The following is a 15775-nucleotide window of genomic DNA, read 5'->3' as shown; positions in this document are numbered from 1 at the left end:
CAATTTCCGAAAAGACAAGTCTCTTCAGTAGTCATTTTTAACTCCAGTTTGATGGTATATATTAATAACCATTTTGGCAATCACAGAAATAGAATTAGTATAGTGGATGGAATGGATTCCTGCTACAGAAGAAAAAAAAAAAGAAAAGTAAATGCGCATAGTGGAGTTACATACAGAAGTATTTCTCAATTCAAGACTTAAAGAGGTATGAGTGCCTATCAGTACGAGCTATAGAATAATCGTGGAGCTCTAGCCCTACTCAAACGGATACAATTATTGAAAGGCTATAATGAAAAAATAAAGGGTTCAATACGGAAGAATCTTTGAAAAATATGTGCTCTGTGTGTGTATATATATAAAATGAGCATAGGTTGCTTTGGCCACACTTTACAGCCTTTCAGGTTTCATCCTCATTATTCACAAAACATGATGAGAAAGAAGAAAAAGCAATCTTGAAAGGTGAAGTGTTGTTTGAGGAATGAGGAATCATCTCCATTTCTTTTTATAAATATTTTCTACTCATGTGATGTGAAAGCTATCACCGTAATTGTTCTTGATTTTTATCCATTTCTATTGTACCTCAATCACTACTATTTATTTATTTTAATGATTAAGGTTAAGAGCTCCATTAAATTATTTTGATGATTGTTGTTTGAGGAATGAGGAATCATCTCCATTTCTTTTTATAAATATTTTCTACTCATGTGATGTGAAAGCTATCACCGTAATTGTTCTTGATTTTTATCCATTTCTATTGTACCTCAATCACTACTATTTATTTATTTTAATGATTAAGGTTAAGAGCTCCATTAAATTATTTTGATGAAGGGTACTTTAAAGTGATATCTTTTAAATTTGAAAGAGTATTTATAAAATCATGTGATAAGAAAACTTAGTTTCTATGTGATAAAGTTTATCCGATAATATATTTATACCATGAAAATAATTAAATAAATTATTAGTCTCGAGATATGTCTCGTAATCAAAAATTATAATTTTAAGTAAAATTTAAATTTAGATCCATTGCGAGTAGAATAAAATTCATCAATAGTTGGGTTATTTCTCTGTAATTCTTTTTAAATTAATGTCCATCTTCTGAAACAACTTTTAAAGTAAGATCTTCAAATCTCCAATGAAATTGTCTTATTGCATGGAAGGTGAGCTGAGGGACATTAATTTCCTTTGGTACTAAGAAAACCCTATGGGGACAAAGATTCAGCTTTGATTCATAAATAGCAGAAAGCAATTATAGCATAATATATGCTCAAAATGCAAAGCTGCAAAGAGAGAAATTAAGAATATTGGGTGAAAAAAAGGCAAAAAAGAGCTACTAGCCAATAGCCATGCCAAGAATTCACCCAGTTCATAAGAAGTACACACTTAACTGAATCTTTCACTTTTTTCTCTTTTGGATAAGTCTAAACATGTTGGTATCAGAAGAAAAAAAAAAAAAGAAGAAGAAATGTATTAATTAAATTGATCAATGAGATTTATTTAGTAAATTCTTTCTTTGTCCCACAGTTACTTTTCTGGCAGTTTAATCACACGCACAAAAAAAGAATTGTATTCCAATTCTTCTATAAAAATGGATATTGGGTATCTAAGACATAAGATATATGCAATAATAAGAACATTTATAAGATATTAAATATCGTCTCCGCTAATTCCATGGAAATCATTTTTATGATTTCACCGCTAGACTTCCTCTGTTTTGGGTGAGGTCGGGCCTAAGAGGAAAATAATGGTCCAAAGCCCATAAGCCCTCCTTATACTGATCAACTCAGCTTCTCAGGCCTCGATCCAGACACGCCGGGCCGGATAGGTTACCCATGAGCTCAGACCCAGCAGGAAGAAGTCCAGTTCGGTAACGTGATGTGAGGGAGAGGAGCTGGTCCAATCACTTTGCAGCCCTGCCCACACGCGCACAAAGAGAATTAAATGGCCGCCTGGCGTAAGGAGATATCCGACACGTCCGTACGTACGGTCTGAGTGACATAGACAGATAACACAATAGTAGAAACATGAGGGGCAGATAAAAAGGGAGGTCTTCTATTTCCTTTTCCTTCTTCCGGCTTCTTCCTCGATTTCATATTTTTGTTTACTTTATTTTTCTTTGCAACTCTTGTTTATCTATACTATATTAATTTATGAACATGACTTGAACGTCGAAGGATTTTTGACCATTTTTCTTTATTTTGCAGGTTCTTTCATCAAATAGAATATTGAAAGACCCATATGATAAATCCATGTGATTGAGCAAGAAAAAAATTATATCCATCATAGAGTCAGAGGAAAATCAGATTTATCACATACATAAACTTTTAATATTATTTATTTTTTAATATTGTAACTAAACAATAAAAAATAAATAATTTTATTAAAATAAATTTTAAAAATATTTTTGAAATAAATGGAGCATATTCAATCTTTTATAAAAATATAACTACTTGATTCGCGGGCATGAGTCACACTTATTTTGAGTTGTAATAATTATATATATTTTTAATTAAAAGTAATGTTAGAAAATTAATTAAACAAATCATAATATCAACTAAGTTTTTGTTTAAAGGGTCAAATTATGCATTTCCCTTTATTCAAATGGGACAATGTGGTTATTTTGTTGGTGTCAAAATGGGTGAGGCAGACATATAGTGGAGACCCACAAAACCTTATCTTGCCTTATCCTCCACAAATAGCCCACCATGGAAGGTGAGCATACAAAGAGAACCTCCTTCCCTTTCCCCCATCTTAATTACTAAACTAAACTATCTTTTCTTCTTCTTCTTTCTCCATAGCTCATAGCAGAATATGCTCATCTTTCATAAAATATTGGATGCCAATTAATATTTCAAATTAACCAAAAAAAAATTATCACCTTCAATCCGATTGGTTCTCTAAGCAATTTTAGTGAAATGTCATTTTCAAGTAATTAGATCCAACTAGATTTAAGAAATTTATTTGTTAGATTTATTGGTTAATCAATCTGATAGTTTGAAACCCAATTTTCGAAATATTATAATTTTTACTAATAATTAAATATAGTTAAATTGTTATAAAAAAAATACCCACAAAATAATGAAGATCTGATTTGGATTAAAGAAATGGCAACTTTACCAAATCCTTTTCAATTTGTTCTAATTATTTATTGTAAGGCATAATCTCTTTGAAATAATTGATCATAACTATAAATAATTTCAAAGTTTTCTTAACAGGATGACGTGGATGATGAAATCCTTTGAGTTAGAAAATTAATCATGGGCAAGGCTGTCCAAGATCGGGTTCTTGGTAATGGTGATGTGGAGTAGGGAATAGTTTATTAAAGAAGGAGCGACTGAAATACACAATCAATGAAATCACGATTGATTTCACAGTGTTTAGAATTCGAATCTCTGACAGATTGTGAAAAATGTCATGAAATTATTTATATATTTTAATTATTATATTTAAATTCGGCTCTTTTTAATCTAAAAATATTTAATAAAATTTATATATAATTAATGGTAAATGAAATTGCAAATTGACTAGATTCATTTTTCTCGACTTGATACAAAGGCTAAAGGGCTTGGATAGGACATTGTTGCCTCGATTTTCATCCCCCACTTTCATGTGCACTTGTCCCTCTCTCAATTTCTTTTTTTTAAAGTTTTTTATATTTATCTATTATTATTATTTTTACTTATCTCAAGTGATATCCACGTGAACTTGGGCTTTAACACTCATTAGAAAATATTATCATCTCCAACATAATTTCTTAAAAAAAAGAGAAATCCATCTTTTGCTTTGAGTTTTAGTTTACATTAATCTTTAATTACAAGCAAAAAAACAAAACTTATTTATTTCAAATGTCGTTTTCAAAATTACAGATTATTTTCGTCATTACAGTAATAATAATTATAATAATTATTATTTTGATATTAACAACAAATCATAAGCTCAGGCATCATTATCTTGGTCAACATGATGATGATGCTGATCATCAGATCAACAGGTGAGAAGCAGCGGAACAAAACTGAGCCATTCAGGAGATACAGTAAAGGAGATAAACGAACAGGAAAATGCCACGTATCAGAAATAGAGACAGAGCACTGCATATTTTTAGCCACATGGGCATGATGCATCATAGCTTATCTTTTCTACTATATATATAACTCCTTCCCTCATTATCATTTCCCAACTCCATTTTTTTTTCTATTTTTTAATTTCTTTTACAATTGGGGCTGGGCTGCCTTATATTGGAGATTCCTCAACCAAAAATATCCATCTTAAAAACCGACGACCGTATATCGATATCGCGATTTCTCTCTTAAGCGTTGAGAAATGGCTGGCACGTGCACCACTGGCGGCGGCGGAGGTGGTGCTGGTGGAGGAGCCAGGGAGATCATGCTGTTTGGTGTTAGAGTGGTGGTTGATTCCATGAGGAAGAGCGTCAGTTTGAACAACTTGTCGCAGTATGAGCAGCCTCAAGAGTGCAATAAATCTGACATTCATAAGGATGGAACCAATAATAATAGCAAGGAGGATGTGGCTGCTGCTACTGCTGCTGGTTATGCATCTGCAGATGACGCCGTTCCTCATTCATCCAATAGTCGCGGCGAGCGCAAGCGAGGTGCGATTCCGATCTCCCATTATTCAATCCAAAAAGGAGGAATTTTTTTGTCGTCTCTAATTTGCTTTGTGGAACTCATCGATTTGTTTAATATGTGTTATATTTGTATGATTAATCAAATCTATAAATCGCTATTTTCCATGCACCGAATCGTGGGTTTTTTTTTTAAAATCTAGTTTTTAGTTTTGAAGTTTTTGGTATGGAAGTTTTTTCAATTAGATGACATATGAGTGAAAAATTTGTGGCTGATGATGACATGGATGGCGAACAGGAGTTCCGTGGACAGAGGACGAGCACAAGCTATTCCTTATAGGATTGCAGAAAGTTGGGAAGGGAGATTGGAGGGGAATCTCTCGTAATTTTGTCAAGACCCGAACTCCAACGCAGGTAGCAAGCCACGCCCAAAAGTATTTTCTTCGCCGGAGTAATCTCAATCGCCGCCGACGCCGTTCTAGCCTTTTTGATATTACCACTGATACGGTATTGATCGCTTATACTTCTTTTCATTTTTCTTAAAATCTGATCTCCTGTCTGTTTATCTTCTTTTATGACCCTTTATCGTTTTTTTTTTTTTTTTTTTTTTTTGTGAACAGTTGTTTGTTGATTTATTAAATGTGAGGAAATTGATTGAAAACTGGTGATAGTTTGATATGGATCGGCTTACTTGATTATTTGTTCTTATTCAGCTGTAAACAATTATAACTTCTAAAAGGTTTCAAAGTTGGATTGTTGATATCGTTTATGGATTAAGATTGAGATTTTTCATGTTTTAGGATCCTCTTTCTCGGTTGTTGAAATAAATAGGAAAGCCAACATCACAGAGTTCTGATTTCTTGGCAGTGAAATTTTTTTGACTTGGTCATGCCAAAAATCATATCAAGATTAGTTGTATGCTTACGGCACTATCTACTTTTCTGTATTTTAAACGATGAATACTGGATTTCGCAGCTACTAAAATATTTTGTTTGTATTCTGTTATTTCTATTCATGAAAGTTGTTGAGCATTTGGCGTTGACCTTGTTCTTAATCAGGTCTCGGCATTTCCAATGGAGGAAGAGCAAGCTCATTGCCAAGACAACAAGAACATCACGGTTCAGTCGCATCCAGTGCCACCTCCATTACCTGAAACCAACAATATCGGCAACTTCCATGTGATGCCGGCTTTCCCTATGACCACCAGTCCTGTTGTATTGCCTGTCCCAATTGAGAGTCCAACGAAGAACTTGTCACTGGGACAAAGTAAAGGAGCCACTAACTTGGCCGCAAATCTTATCCGACCGATTCCTGCCCTCCCAAGCCCTCATGCTTCTGGAATATCTGACCTTTACTTAAACTTGAAGTCATCTGAGGACCCATCATCGTTGTCACTCAAGCTCTCTCTGCCATGTGATGAGAGGGAATCATCATCAATGCAATCAGTGTTTCAGGTGATGTCTGGCTTGAACAACGGAGATAGCATGATCAGTGTTGCTTGAGGAAGGATAATAAGGTTGAAAGGTGGAGGGTGCATAATTAGATGGCGGTATGGATTAGAGAAGATAAAAAGTAAATTAGATGACTGGATAAGTAATCCTTTGATGTACAGACCAGAAAAGAACTGTCATCTCATTTATTGTTGGTTTATGGTATTAAGTTAGGTTCTTGTTCTTTTGTTTGTAGTTTGTTATGAGTGGAAGAATAAGACCCAAGTATTCTGTTCATCAGTACTGGATTTTGTCCTTTCTTGAAATGGGTTTAAAATATCAGATGGGTTGTTGTGGCAGAGGCATTTTTCATTAATGAGTGGACAAAAATTCACAGGGATTTTTGATTAATTGTGGGCATCAATTCATGAATATGGATGAGGGTGGTTGCTTAGGTATTTTAATGGTGTTATGATATGGACCACTTGTTATGTGATGGTGATTTTATATTGAAGGGAGAAGTCATTTGCTTGGTAGGTAGGCATATAATTAGACTGATTATATGTTAAATTAGACAATTACTCTTCATTTTGTAAGTTTGTTTGCCCCTGTCGAGTGGGCATTATCATTCTGGGGACGCTATCAGTCATGACTGGCTGTTTTTCTTATAGTCCTCCTCCCACTAGAATCCACATGGTAAGAAAGGGGAATTTCCCAAATAGTAGTTGTAATTAGGAATGCTTATGGATCTCATCTCAGTATAGAAAGAAAAAAAATATGAAGGAACAAACAACAACAATGGTGGGCCTGGGCCACATGATTTTTGATTGAGGGTGCTGTCCGAGTTGATGATAAATGAATACTTTATAGAAGGAATGGGCATGGTGGTTAGGAGGATCTTAGAATATAATATTCATGAATATCTAAAGTATGATTCATATTATCTGTTCAACTATAATGCATTTACTTTCATATTAAGCTTGTGAGCATATATTATCATTATCTGATTTACCTATTGAATGCTATTAATGTATGCTAATTGTTTGTAAAATTTATATTAATACGATTAAATAGCTAGTTTTTTAATTTTAAAAAATTAATTAAAATACTTACAACGTTTTGAAAATTTTATTAATTAATTTTTTTATTAAAAAAAAAAGTCTAGATGACCGCATCATGCAACCACTTATTAGTTAATGATTCTGGCTTTTTAAGCAATGGAATGAGCTGGTTTTCCTTCTGTGATGTATATCTTTATTGTTGGTAGCATTTCATTTCTATTGGGAGATTATAATATAAATTTTATAGAGTGATTTCATAGGTCACAAAACATCTCTATTCTTATATTTGTGTTTATAGCTTTTGCTTATATTTAGGCGCACTGCTATTTTCAAGCACTCAAATTCTCAATTTATAAATGAAATAATACATATTGCGTGCATTGTCAAAATTTAGATAACTGTATACATTAAAGTGTAGACAGTATAAATTTTAGAATAAAAATAAAGAATTGCTTCTCACCATATACCGCGTAAACATAAAACAAAACTTATTAAATATATATATATATATATATATATATTTTCAATTTGTTGAATTTAATTTATTAATACGAAAATTGTATTTAGAATGATTAAATCTCAAATTAAATTTCAGTCGAAACTAATTTTTTATACATATTAAAATTTAAAATATATATATTTAAAAAGATGTTAAAGTTTCCTTAAGATGTCAACAAGACACTATTTCGAGATGATTATTGATTAGCAACGTGTAGATTGATTTTGGGAGCCGCTAATTCCATCGAAATTATAGCCTTAACAAGGAATAAGAGATAAAAGAGTTAGCTTTCATGGCACTTTTGTTAATCAGATGATTAATGAGGTGACTATTTAATTTTGAGGATAAGATATGCTCTCCATGTAATTATATCTTCAAAGAACGAGTGTCAAATTATTGAAAAAATAAAAAATAAAAATTAATTAAACTAAACCATTATCAGAATCAGAATAGAATTAACCATTATGCCGCTTTTTTCTCAAAATAGACTATTATTTTGTGATATTGTTATAGTATAAAAATAAAATAAAATAAAAAATACGATATATAATGTTATTATTATTCTCTCTTCACATTAATTTTTTATTTTTACGCAAAATTATCTTAGCAATTTTTACGAAAGGTTTGTGAAGATGCGAAACTTTTTAAAGATAAGATATTTCATGATAACAAACTAAAAATGAGATACTAAAGTACAACAGATTTCAAAATAGAGAGATTACGAGTATAAATTACCCAGAAAAATTAGTAATAAGCAACAAGCCCAAGCAAAGCAAACTGTAAAATCTTATTAGATCGATAGCAGATAGAGGTATGTACTGAAATACAGAACCAGTTGAAGATGGGCTAATTCACATCACGTGATGGAGGAGGTGGCCTCCATGGAGAAATATCTGATGTCTAATGGAGATGTGCATCATAGATATTCTTCTCATGGAACTTCCTGATATAGGCAGAAGCCATTCCATCTATCACACTCTTCTCCCCATGAATCATACACGAAGAGGAACTCTTCCCTTCATCAGGCTGCATCACAAATGAGAAAGGCTTTGATCTGCCCCTCAACTGTTGTGGCTTTTGGCTTCTATGGATTTGAGGCAGTAGCGATTCATTAGCATCCATGGCATGTGCAATGTTTCTGGCAACAACTGCAGGCCCAGCGGCTCCAAGACTCATCTTAGCAAATAGAAAAAGAAGACAATTTAATGATGTTAACCACCATCTTCATCGACTTTTCACACACAGAACCATTGCTTTTGGCTTTACTGTTCATGGGTGCTCTAAAGAGTTTCTAGTTTCAACTTCTCCTAGGAACAAAAAAGATGACTGCAGAGTTAACCCAAAAAAGAGACTCGTCAATCCTGTTCTAGACACAAACCTAGCTCCAGGGAGACAGATGAGGTAATACTCTCAGTTATGGCTAGGCATATAAATATCGAGTTCCTTTGGCTTGTGGAGATTCCTTTCTCAATTCTTTAGATCATTTGTTTTCTTAAAGGATGATAAATTAATCAGTGTAACTCCAAAGAATCAAATACTCCCTACTAGCCTATGCATGACAAGGGTGCATCTAGTGAAATATTCAACTGATCAGTTCCCATGAGTGACCCAGCAATGTTTTATTTTCAATGTGGATGGATTAATGTGGTTTCCACACAGGCAGGCAGAATTATTATTATTGTGTAATGAGTTCATGCCAATCCATTCAACATGTGCTTTAAAAAAGGATTGGTTGATGCTAGCTTTCAGATATTCTGCTGAAACCAAGTCAAGTGAGGAACAAGATTCTTACATTGCTTTCCTCTTTGTACTTTCTGAAAAGCTTCTCTTTACTATACATCATCACTTTTGTCTTACCCGCACGAGGAAGTTCTACACAGAATCTCAGCTCCCTCTCTTTTTCTTACTCAATAATTTGTAGACAGACAGGTAAAAGGTACTTCAGTGCTCTGGATTGGATATTCTGAGATGCTTTCAGTTATCAACTACACTGCAAAGTGCAAACCGTCTCAAGTTCTTACTCTCTCTAACTTGCATACGCAGAATACAAGAGACCACCCTGCAACTGGTGCAAGAACCACTGTGCATCCCTCACAAGAAATCCAACTTTGCTGTGTCACAAGTCACATCAACGATTGTGTAAAAATTAAGGGAAAAATGAAAGGTAAGGAACAGGAAAACACAAACTTCCTATCAGATTAGGACCTCTATCTCACACACACAAAAAGTGATGAGTATATATACTAAATATACTTAACGCACTAAACCTAGTTTGCCGATTAGACATATAGAATTGATAAAGATCCTAGACATTATTTTTTTTTTGTCAACTGCCACATAGAACTAACAAGGATCCTGCCGTGTGTTCAGCAACACTAATGCATCATGAGCTCAATGCATTTCAGAGAAGGGGTCAAGTATCCACGTCAGACTCAGACTTATACTGCTATGAACTACAATCATCAAAAATCAACTTTCACTTTTCTCCACTTTTCACTCACAACAAACTGTCACAAGTGAGAAGCTTATCCCAAATTCATCTTTAACCCAGCTGCTTAGTCCACAGTTCGTACAGTCGCATACTAAACACTGAACCATTAATCTAATTTAGACCACTGCAATTAGAGTAACTTCATGACTAATTCATTCAAACCCCATAAAAGTCTTGCTCAATGACATGCAGTAAGAGGCACCAATTCAATGTCACTTCCATTCACTACAATAACATTGTTGGAGGCTATCAATAAACAAAATCTTTGCCTTCTTTGCTTCTCAAGCATAAGGAGCATATTTTTAGTGCATGGTTCTTCCAAATTCTCTTCCTTCGAGGAAAAAAAGAATTCTCATTGTTTTTCCTCTCCTTAACTAGATTTATAGGATTGACTGAGCCTCCCTAAGCACAATCCTTTTTTTGCATATTCAAGACCATGTTGAACAATAAAATAAAAAGGTTGAATATATACTTGCACCCTATACTAATTTATATTAACTTATTAAACACCTAAACTAAAATTGTAACCTATTTAACACCTAAACGTGTAAAAAATATGACAATTAAATATAAATTAGTTATATTATTGATAATTTATCCAAAAAAAGTAAAAATTGCATGATAAATTTTTATAAATTGACAAAGTTAGACGAATATAATTTTTAACATTTTATGAAAATTAGAGTCCAATTAGCAAAATTTCGAGTATTGTAAGTAATAAATCGAATTATTTCTGACTTCTTTTTAAAATTATCAATAATATAGTTAATTTGTGTCTAATTATTATAGTTCTGTAAATTTAAGCGTTCAATAGGTTATAATTTTAGTTCAAGTGTTTAATGGACTAATACAAAATAGTATAAGAGTGCAAGTATATATTTGGCCAATTAAAAGTGTAAGATTCTTATTTGCCACTCCTTAACGTTCCATACAAAAGCTATGCAGCAAATAAGGGAATCATACAAGAGTTACCATAGTAATCTTGTACCTGACCAACTAAATAGATCTCAATATTGAGTTCTGTCATGCCAAAATAAGAAGGAATCTCCGATGACAATATTTGTAAACAGGGATTTGAATATAGTCTTAACCATTTACTTCGTTAAATAAAAAAGATTGGTTGTTAAGGAAATTTCTATTTACATACCGACAAAACCAAAGTTCCCACTTCTTTTCAGTCATCTATCTCTGTTGGTGGAAGTGTCAGCTTTGCTGTTTAAGGGGGCATAGTTTTCTGCCTTACGCTTTAACACAAAGGCAGACTATGTTTTGTTGACATTGACTCTTGGGAGGTTGTGTGTAGATGTATCTTCACTGGAGGTTTTGAAGCTGAGTTTTTGGTTTAATATAGAAAATTGCAATTTTGCTTAAGAAGCCTCCTGCGCTGCTACCATTTATTATGCTTAATTGACGTCAAGCATTTCCCCATAAGAGACATTAATATTTCAATAATGTAAAAACTGATTTAGAAGTATCTCAAATTGCAAGAATTTGATCCTCCAGCTGATAAAAGTTACATAACAATGATTTGTAGTTTTGATTTTTGAATATACATTCATATGATGTTCTGAAACTTCTGAAGTTCGCTAAGGTATTCAATAGCCAACAGAACAATTGAAGTGCACTGAACCAGAAAAAAAAAAGAGGCATGAGGCAAGGTCATATCTGCTTATCCCATATTATTTGAAGTCAAACAGTTTTCTCTATTTATAAGCTCTTTGAGTTGCACAGTAAAATGAAAAGAGAAAAACTTTCACCTCCCATTTAACCTAAAAAATGCTAAACCAAGTAATCAACAAGCAGCTTTAATATTTTATTCAAGAACAACGTACAAGACATGTGAAATATCAGCATGTATTTATTTTTCATTTTCTACTTTTTTCTTGAGAAAAAAGTTTATGAAAGATTAACTTACAAAACATGGACAGGCTGCCTTCACACAATACCCTTATTTCATGCAGATGAAAGCCAAGGGTTTGGTGCAATGTACGTGTATCCTTGGAAATGTTCACCAGCTGTTGGTGTGGCAGCTGGTGAGTCATCAGGAGGCATTGTCGTCCAACACTTATCAAAATTTGCTGTACAATCTTTTCCACTCACATCTGGCTTGAACTTTGGCTGCAATTCCCTTGCCTCTAACTTCTTCCAGTTGATTGACCGAAACCATTTATGACTTTTGATCTCATCCCCTCCACCAGGACCACTTCCTAACCTTCTTGATGGTTCCTTCTGCAGCAACTGAACAATGGAAGGAATTTTCACTTGTTTGTCACTGTTTTAAAAAGGAAGGAGAGAAGTAAAATGTTTGAAAGGGTCAACAGAATTTTATACTTACCCCTTTGAGCAAAGAGTGAGCTTCAGAGCTCAGGTATGGTGGAAGCTTGACTTTCTCTTTTATAATTCTCTCCTGAAGCTTCTTTCTATCTTTGTGTGTAAATGGAGGCTGCAGATATTTACATATGATCTTTTTAGAACCAATTTCAAAATATTGGCACCTAAAGTAGCAGTTCTCACTAAGCACAAAAGAGAAGGGAAGGGAAGGGAGTTGGCCAAAGAAAAACCCTCATCATGAACTCCTTGAAGCAAACCAAATTCCCTCTAACCAGACTTTAATAGTTAAGAGTAATGAAATGTTTTACCTGCCCAGTTAGCATTTCATATAAGAGTATTCCAACACTCCACCAATCTGCGTCTTTGTTGTGGCCTTTCGACAGTAAAATTTCTGGAGCCATGTATTCTGTGGTCCCACACATTGAATTGGATCTACTTGATTCATCAATTTCCTTTGCCAGTCCAAAATCAGTTAGCATAACCTGCATGACAAAATGTAATGAGTTTCATAAATAACGCTACAAATGAAATATATGGCAAGGCTATTACATGTCCATCACAATCCACGAGAATATTTTCAGGTTTGAGATCCCGGTGCACAATCCCGCACTTGTGAAGATGTGAAACAGCAGATACTATCTCGGCAGTATAAACCCTTGCCTGATCCTCACTACTCAAGACATATAAAGCGAAAAGTAAAACAGGTTAATATACATCTTGTAATAAGTCTAAAATTTAAAACATAAGGTAGTACCTGAAGATCCCCTGCCGATAAAGATGAAAGAAGAGATGACCTCCATTTATAAAATCCAGGATCAGATAAAGCTTAGCCTTCGTCTGAAAAGGTAAGAGGACAATCTAATTTTAACAATTCGTGCTGAAATCACTTCCATTCCACAGGGAAATAAACAATGCAGTATACACATACTCAAATCAGTAACATAATAAAAAAGTGTCTAGGCCATATGCGTTGATGGCTGTGAGAACTAAGGACTATCTAAAGTCATCCATAAACCTTTGTTTCATTAACTTGCTTATGCATACTAGAAATTTGATTACAGCGATAACGTTCATCCTGCTTCTACTACAGTTGGATAATATGGCCACTCAAATTGCTACTTAAATTGAACAATACAAAAAGTAAGCTAGAATATCATTTCTATAGCAATAAAAAAGCCATGTTTAAAAACAGAAGAGAACTATAGTCATCTTATAAGCAACCTTAACCCAAAAGGAGACATAAGCCAAAATAAAGAAGTGCAATAAATTTAACAAGCATATCAAGTAGAACTCAATTTTAAACAAAATTTTGTTGGAAAGGCTAAACAACTTTTAAACAAGCATAACGTGCTATTGGTAATGAGATTAATGCTCATCAAAGTAATGCCACCTAAAAAGCGATCTTCTAAATAGAGCAAACTTTTATGTTAATTCAACTACAAGAGGATCTAATTCCGAAATATATCTACATCGCTGGATTAGAGAAAGGCAAATTTTACACCACAAAATAGATAGAAAGAGAGAAAATAGGAAGAAGAAGAAACGGAATACAAAATCCACAAACAAAGGAAACAGAAGAGGAGAGAGAAGAACCTGGAAAGAGTATCGAAGCTGAACAACAAAGGGATGCACGACCTTGGTAAGAATATCCCTCTCAGCCTTCATGTAATCGACATGATTCTTTTTTATAATAGTATCTTTTCTCATCACTTTCATTGCATAAATCCCATCCCCATCTCCACAATCACTCCCTTTCTTTCTCACCTGAAACACCTTACCAAAGGCTCCCTGCCCAACAACTCTCAGGATCTCAAAATCACCAGGCCCAATCTTACAACCCACTTGCTCACTCCTCTCCTTCTTGTCATCCTCCTCAACAATAACCTCATTTTCATTTTCAAGATCCTCTTCTGGGATTTGGAAAGGGAGAGAAGAGGAGAGGGTGTAGCGAGGGGAGGGACCCACGAAAGAGTGGGAACGGTTGTGGATAACAAGTGGGTCCCCGAGAAAAGCCGAGGAGGAAGAAGACGAGGTGGATGTTGAAGGAGATTGTGATTGGTTAGGGTGTGGGGTCAGCGGGCCAAATACTTCAGAGAAGTCGAAGTCAGAGGTGGGGTTGGGAGGCGTTATTGTGAGCTTTTTGAGGTTGCAGGATAATACAGAGTGAAGATTTTTCTTCTGAGAATTGGAAACCATTTTCAATCCAATTCCAATTCATACAGAGCAGAGCATAGAAAATAAAGAGGAAGAAGAGCCAGCCAAGAATTTAATTTTTGGATCAAGGCCAAGGCGGGCTATGAGCGCTGAGATTACATAGTTAAACTATTACCGAAAAATAAGAGAAAAAGGAAGAGAACTCTTTAAACAGTTAAACCATTAGGGGAGAAAATGAAGAGAAAGTGAAGGAAACACCATTACTAGAGAAAAGAGAGAGAATAGCAAGAGAGAGAGAGGATAAGAATTTCCCAATAATTAGTGCATTATTGAAGAGAACTATGAGCGAAGAAGTCTGCCATAAATGGACTACGCGCCCTTAGTGCTCGTTGGTTCACTCGCGAGTCGTCCATTTTATAATTACATTGTTTTTTTCTTTTTTGGTAAATAAACAGTTACTTCTTATATGTACATTGTTAATGAAGTTTACAATTAATAAAACACTTTTTTATAAAACAATCATTTTAAGTATTATTAAAAATTATTTTATTATTTTAATTTTATAATTAAAGTATACTAATTGCTAATATATAATGTTTAATTAATTTTTGTCAACCTCTAATATATTTAATAAAATATAGTTTTTAATTACCATGTTAAGATTAATATTTTTTTATTACTTTAAATCTAAGTTAAGGCACTCAGGGGTACGACCCACAAGTGCATTAGAGTGAATTTTATGAGATTTTAGTTTAATCTTTTAATTTTATCTATTATTAAAAAAAAATTAAGCTGAATTTGGACAGATTCAAGACGAGAAAACTAAATTTCATGATTAATTTATAACAAAAGATAGTAAGTTTCACTATGCATATAAAAATAATAACTGAAAAGTAAAAATTGAAGATGGTCTTGGAATATAGCTTACGATGATGAGAACATCAACAAAATTAAGGATGCAAAGCTTAAGGAGAAAAAAATTTAGAATAAGGCTAGATGATGTCTGAGAACGAAGCTTCGATTGCTATGCTTTTTTATGCAAGCTCTGCATTCCTTATATTTCTTTTGTTTGCTTCTCTCTGTTTTTAGTCTCCTTTGGATCCTTAATTATGACCAGGTTTTCTCTCCGATCAGACCTTCAACCACTTCTTTTTCTAAGTTTACTGCTCCTCCCCTCGATGATGACTCCATTCTCGATTTCACCGTTGCAATCAAATTGATGATTCTTAA

At 33.8% G+C, this 15775-nt stretch overlaps 2 protein-coding genes across 6 annotated transcripts; one reads left to right on the top strand and one right to left on the bottom strand.

Annotated features, from left to right (window-relative positions):
- The first annotated feature begins 4171 nt into the window (after positions 1–4171).
- On the top strand, positions 4172–6368 carry LOC110617662 (transcription factor MYB1R1). The gene is made up of 3 exons (XM_021760606.2): positions 4172–4606; positions 4878–5086; positions 5638–6368. Exons 1-3 carry the CDS (start codon positions 4318–4320, stop codon positions 6079–6081), a joined length of 942 nt encoding a protein of 313 aa, XP_021616298.1. The 5' UTR covers positions 4172–4317; the 3' UTR covers positions 6082–6368.
- Positions 6369–8335: 1967 nt separating this feature from the next.
- LOC110617398 (serine/threonine-protein kinase AtPK2/AtPK19) lies at positions 8336–14874 on the bottom strand. Of its 5 annotated transcripts, XR_002488366.2 has the most exons (8): positions 13985–14874; positions 13146–13228; positions 12941–13061; positions 12700–12873; positions 12396–12503; positions 11976–12298; positions 9362–9680; positions 8336–8745 (listed from the first exon to the last, which is right to left on the bottom strand). XR_002488366.2 is itself a non-coding variant. In XM_021760143.2 (7 exons), the coding sequence occupies exons 1-6, from the start codon at positions 14585–14587 to the stop codon at positions 12014–12016; spliced, it is 1374 nt and encodes a 457-aa protein (XP_021615835.1). In that variant the 5' UTR covers positions 14588–14874; the 3' UTR covers positions 8336–9680; positions 11976–12013. The 5 variants fall into 5 exon arrangements, 4 of the variants coding, with proteins under 4 accessions (XP_021615835.1, XP_021615836.1, XP_021615834.1 ...); XM_021760143.2 differs by having other exon boundaries at positions 8336–9680; XM_021760144.2 differs by having other exon boundaries at positions 8336–9649.
- Positions 14875–15775: the final 901 nt, after the last annotated feature.

This window comes from Manihot esculenta, chromosome 6 (assembly GCF_001659605.2).
Source record: "Manihot esculenta cultivar AM560-2 chromosome 6, M.esculenta_v8, whole genome shotgun sequence".
Taxonomy (NCBI): Eukaryota; Viridiplantae; Streptophyta; class Magnoliopsida; order Malpighiales; family Euphorbiaceae; genus Manihot; species Manihot esculenta.
The sequence above is the reverse complement of the archived record's forward strand: the minus strand, read 5'-3'. Positions and strand labels throughout refer to the sequence as shown.

What these genes read in the sequence shown, in the direction of transcription:
- LOC110617662 (XM_021760606.2), top strand. Translation starts at nt 4,318, where the DNA reads ATGGCTGGCACGTGCACCACTGGCGGCGGCGGAGGTGGTGCTGGTGGA. An exon ending in TCGCGGCGAGCGCAAGCGAG is followed by an intron (nt 4,607 to 4,877) that starts GTGCGATTCCGA and finishes GATGGCGAACAG; the next exon opens with GAGTTCCGTGGACAGAGGAC. An exon ending in TTGATATTACCACTGATACG is followed by an intron (nt 5,087 to 5,637) that starts GTATTGATCGCT and finishes GTTCTTAATCAG; the next exon opens with GTCTCGGCATTTCCAATGGA.
- LOC110617398 (XM_021760143.2), bottom strand. Translation starts at nt 14,587, where the DNA reads ATGGTTTCCAATTCTCAGAAGAAAAATCTTCACTCTGTATTATCCTGC. An exon ending in AGCTTCGATACTCTTTCCAG is followed by an intron (nt 13,229 to 13,984) that starts GTTCTTCTCTCT and finishes TTACCTTTTCAG; the next exon opens with ACGAAGGCTAAGCTTTATCT. An exon ending in TCGTGGATTGTGATGGACAT is followed by an intron (nt 12,874 to 12,940) that starts GTAATAGCCTTG and finishes TTTGTCATGCAG; the next exon opens with GTTATGCTAACTGATTTTGG.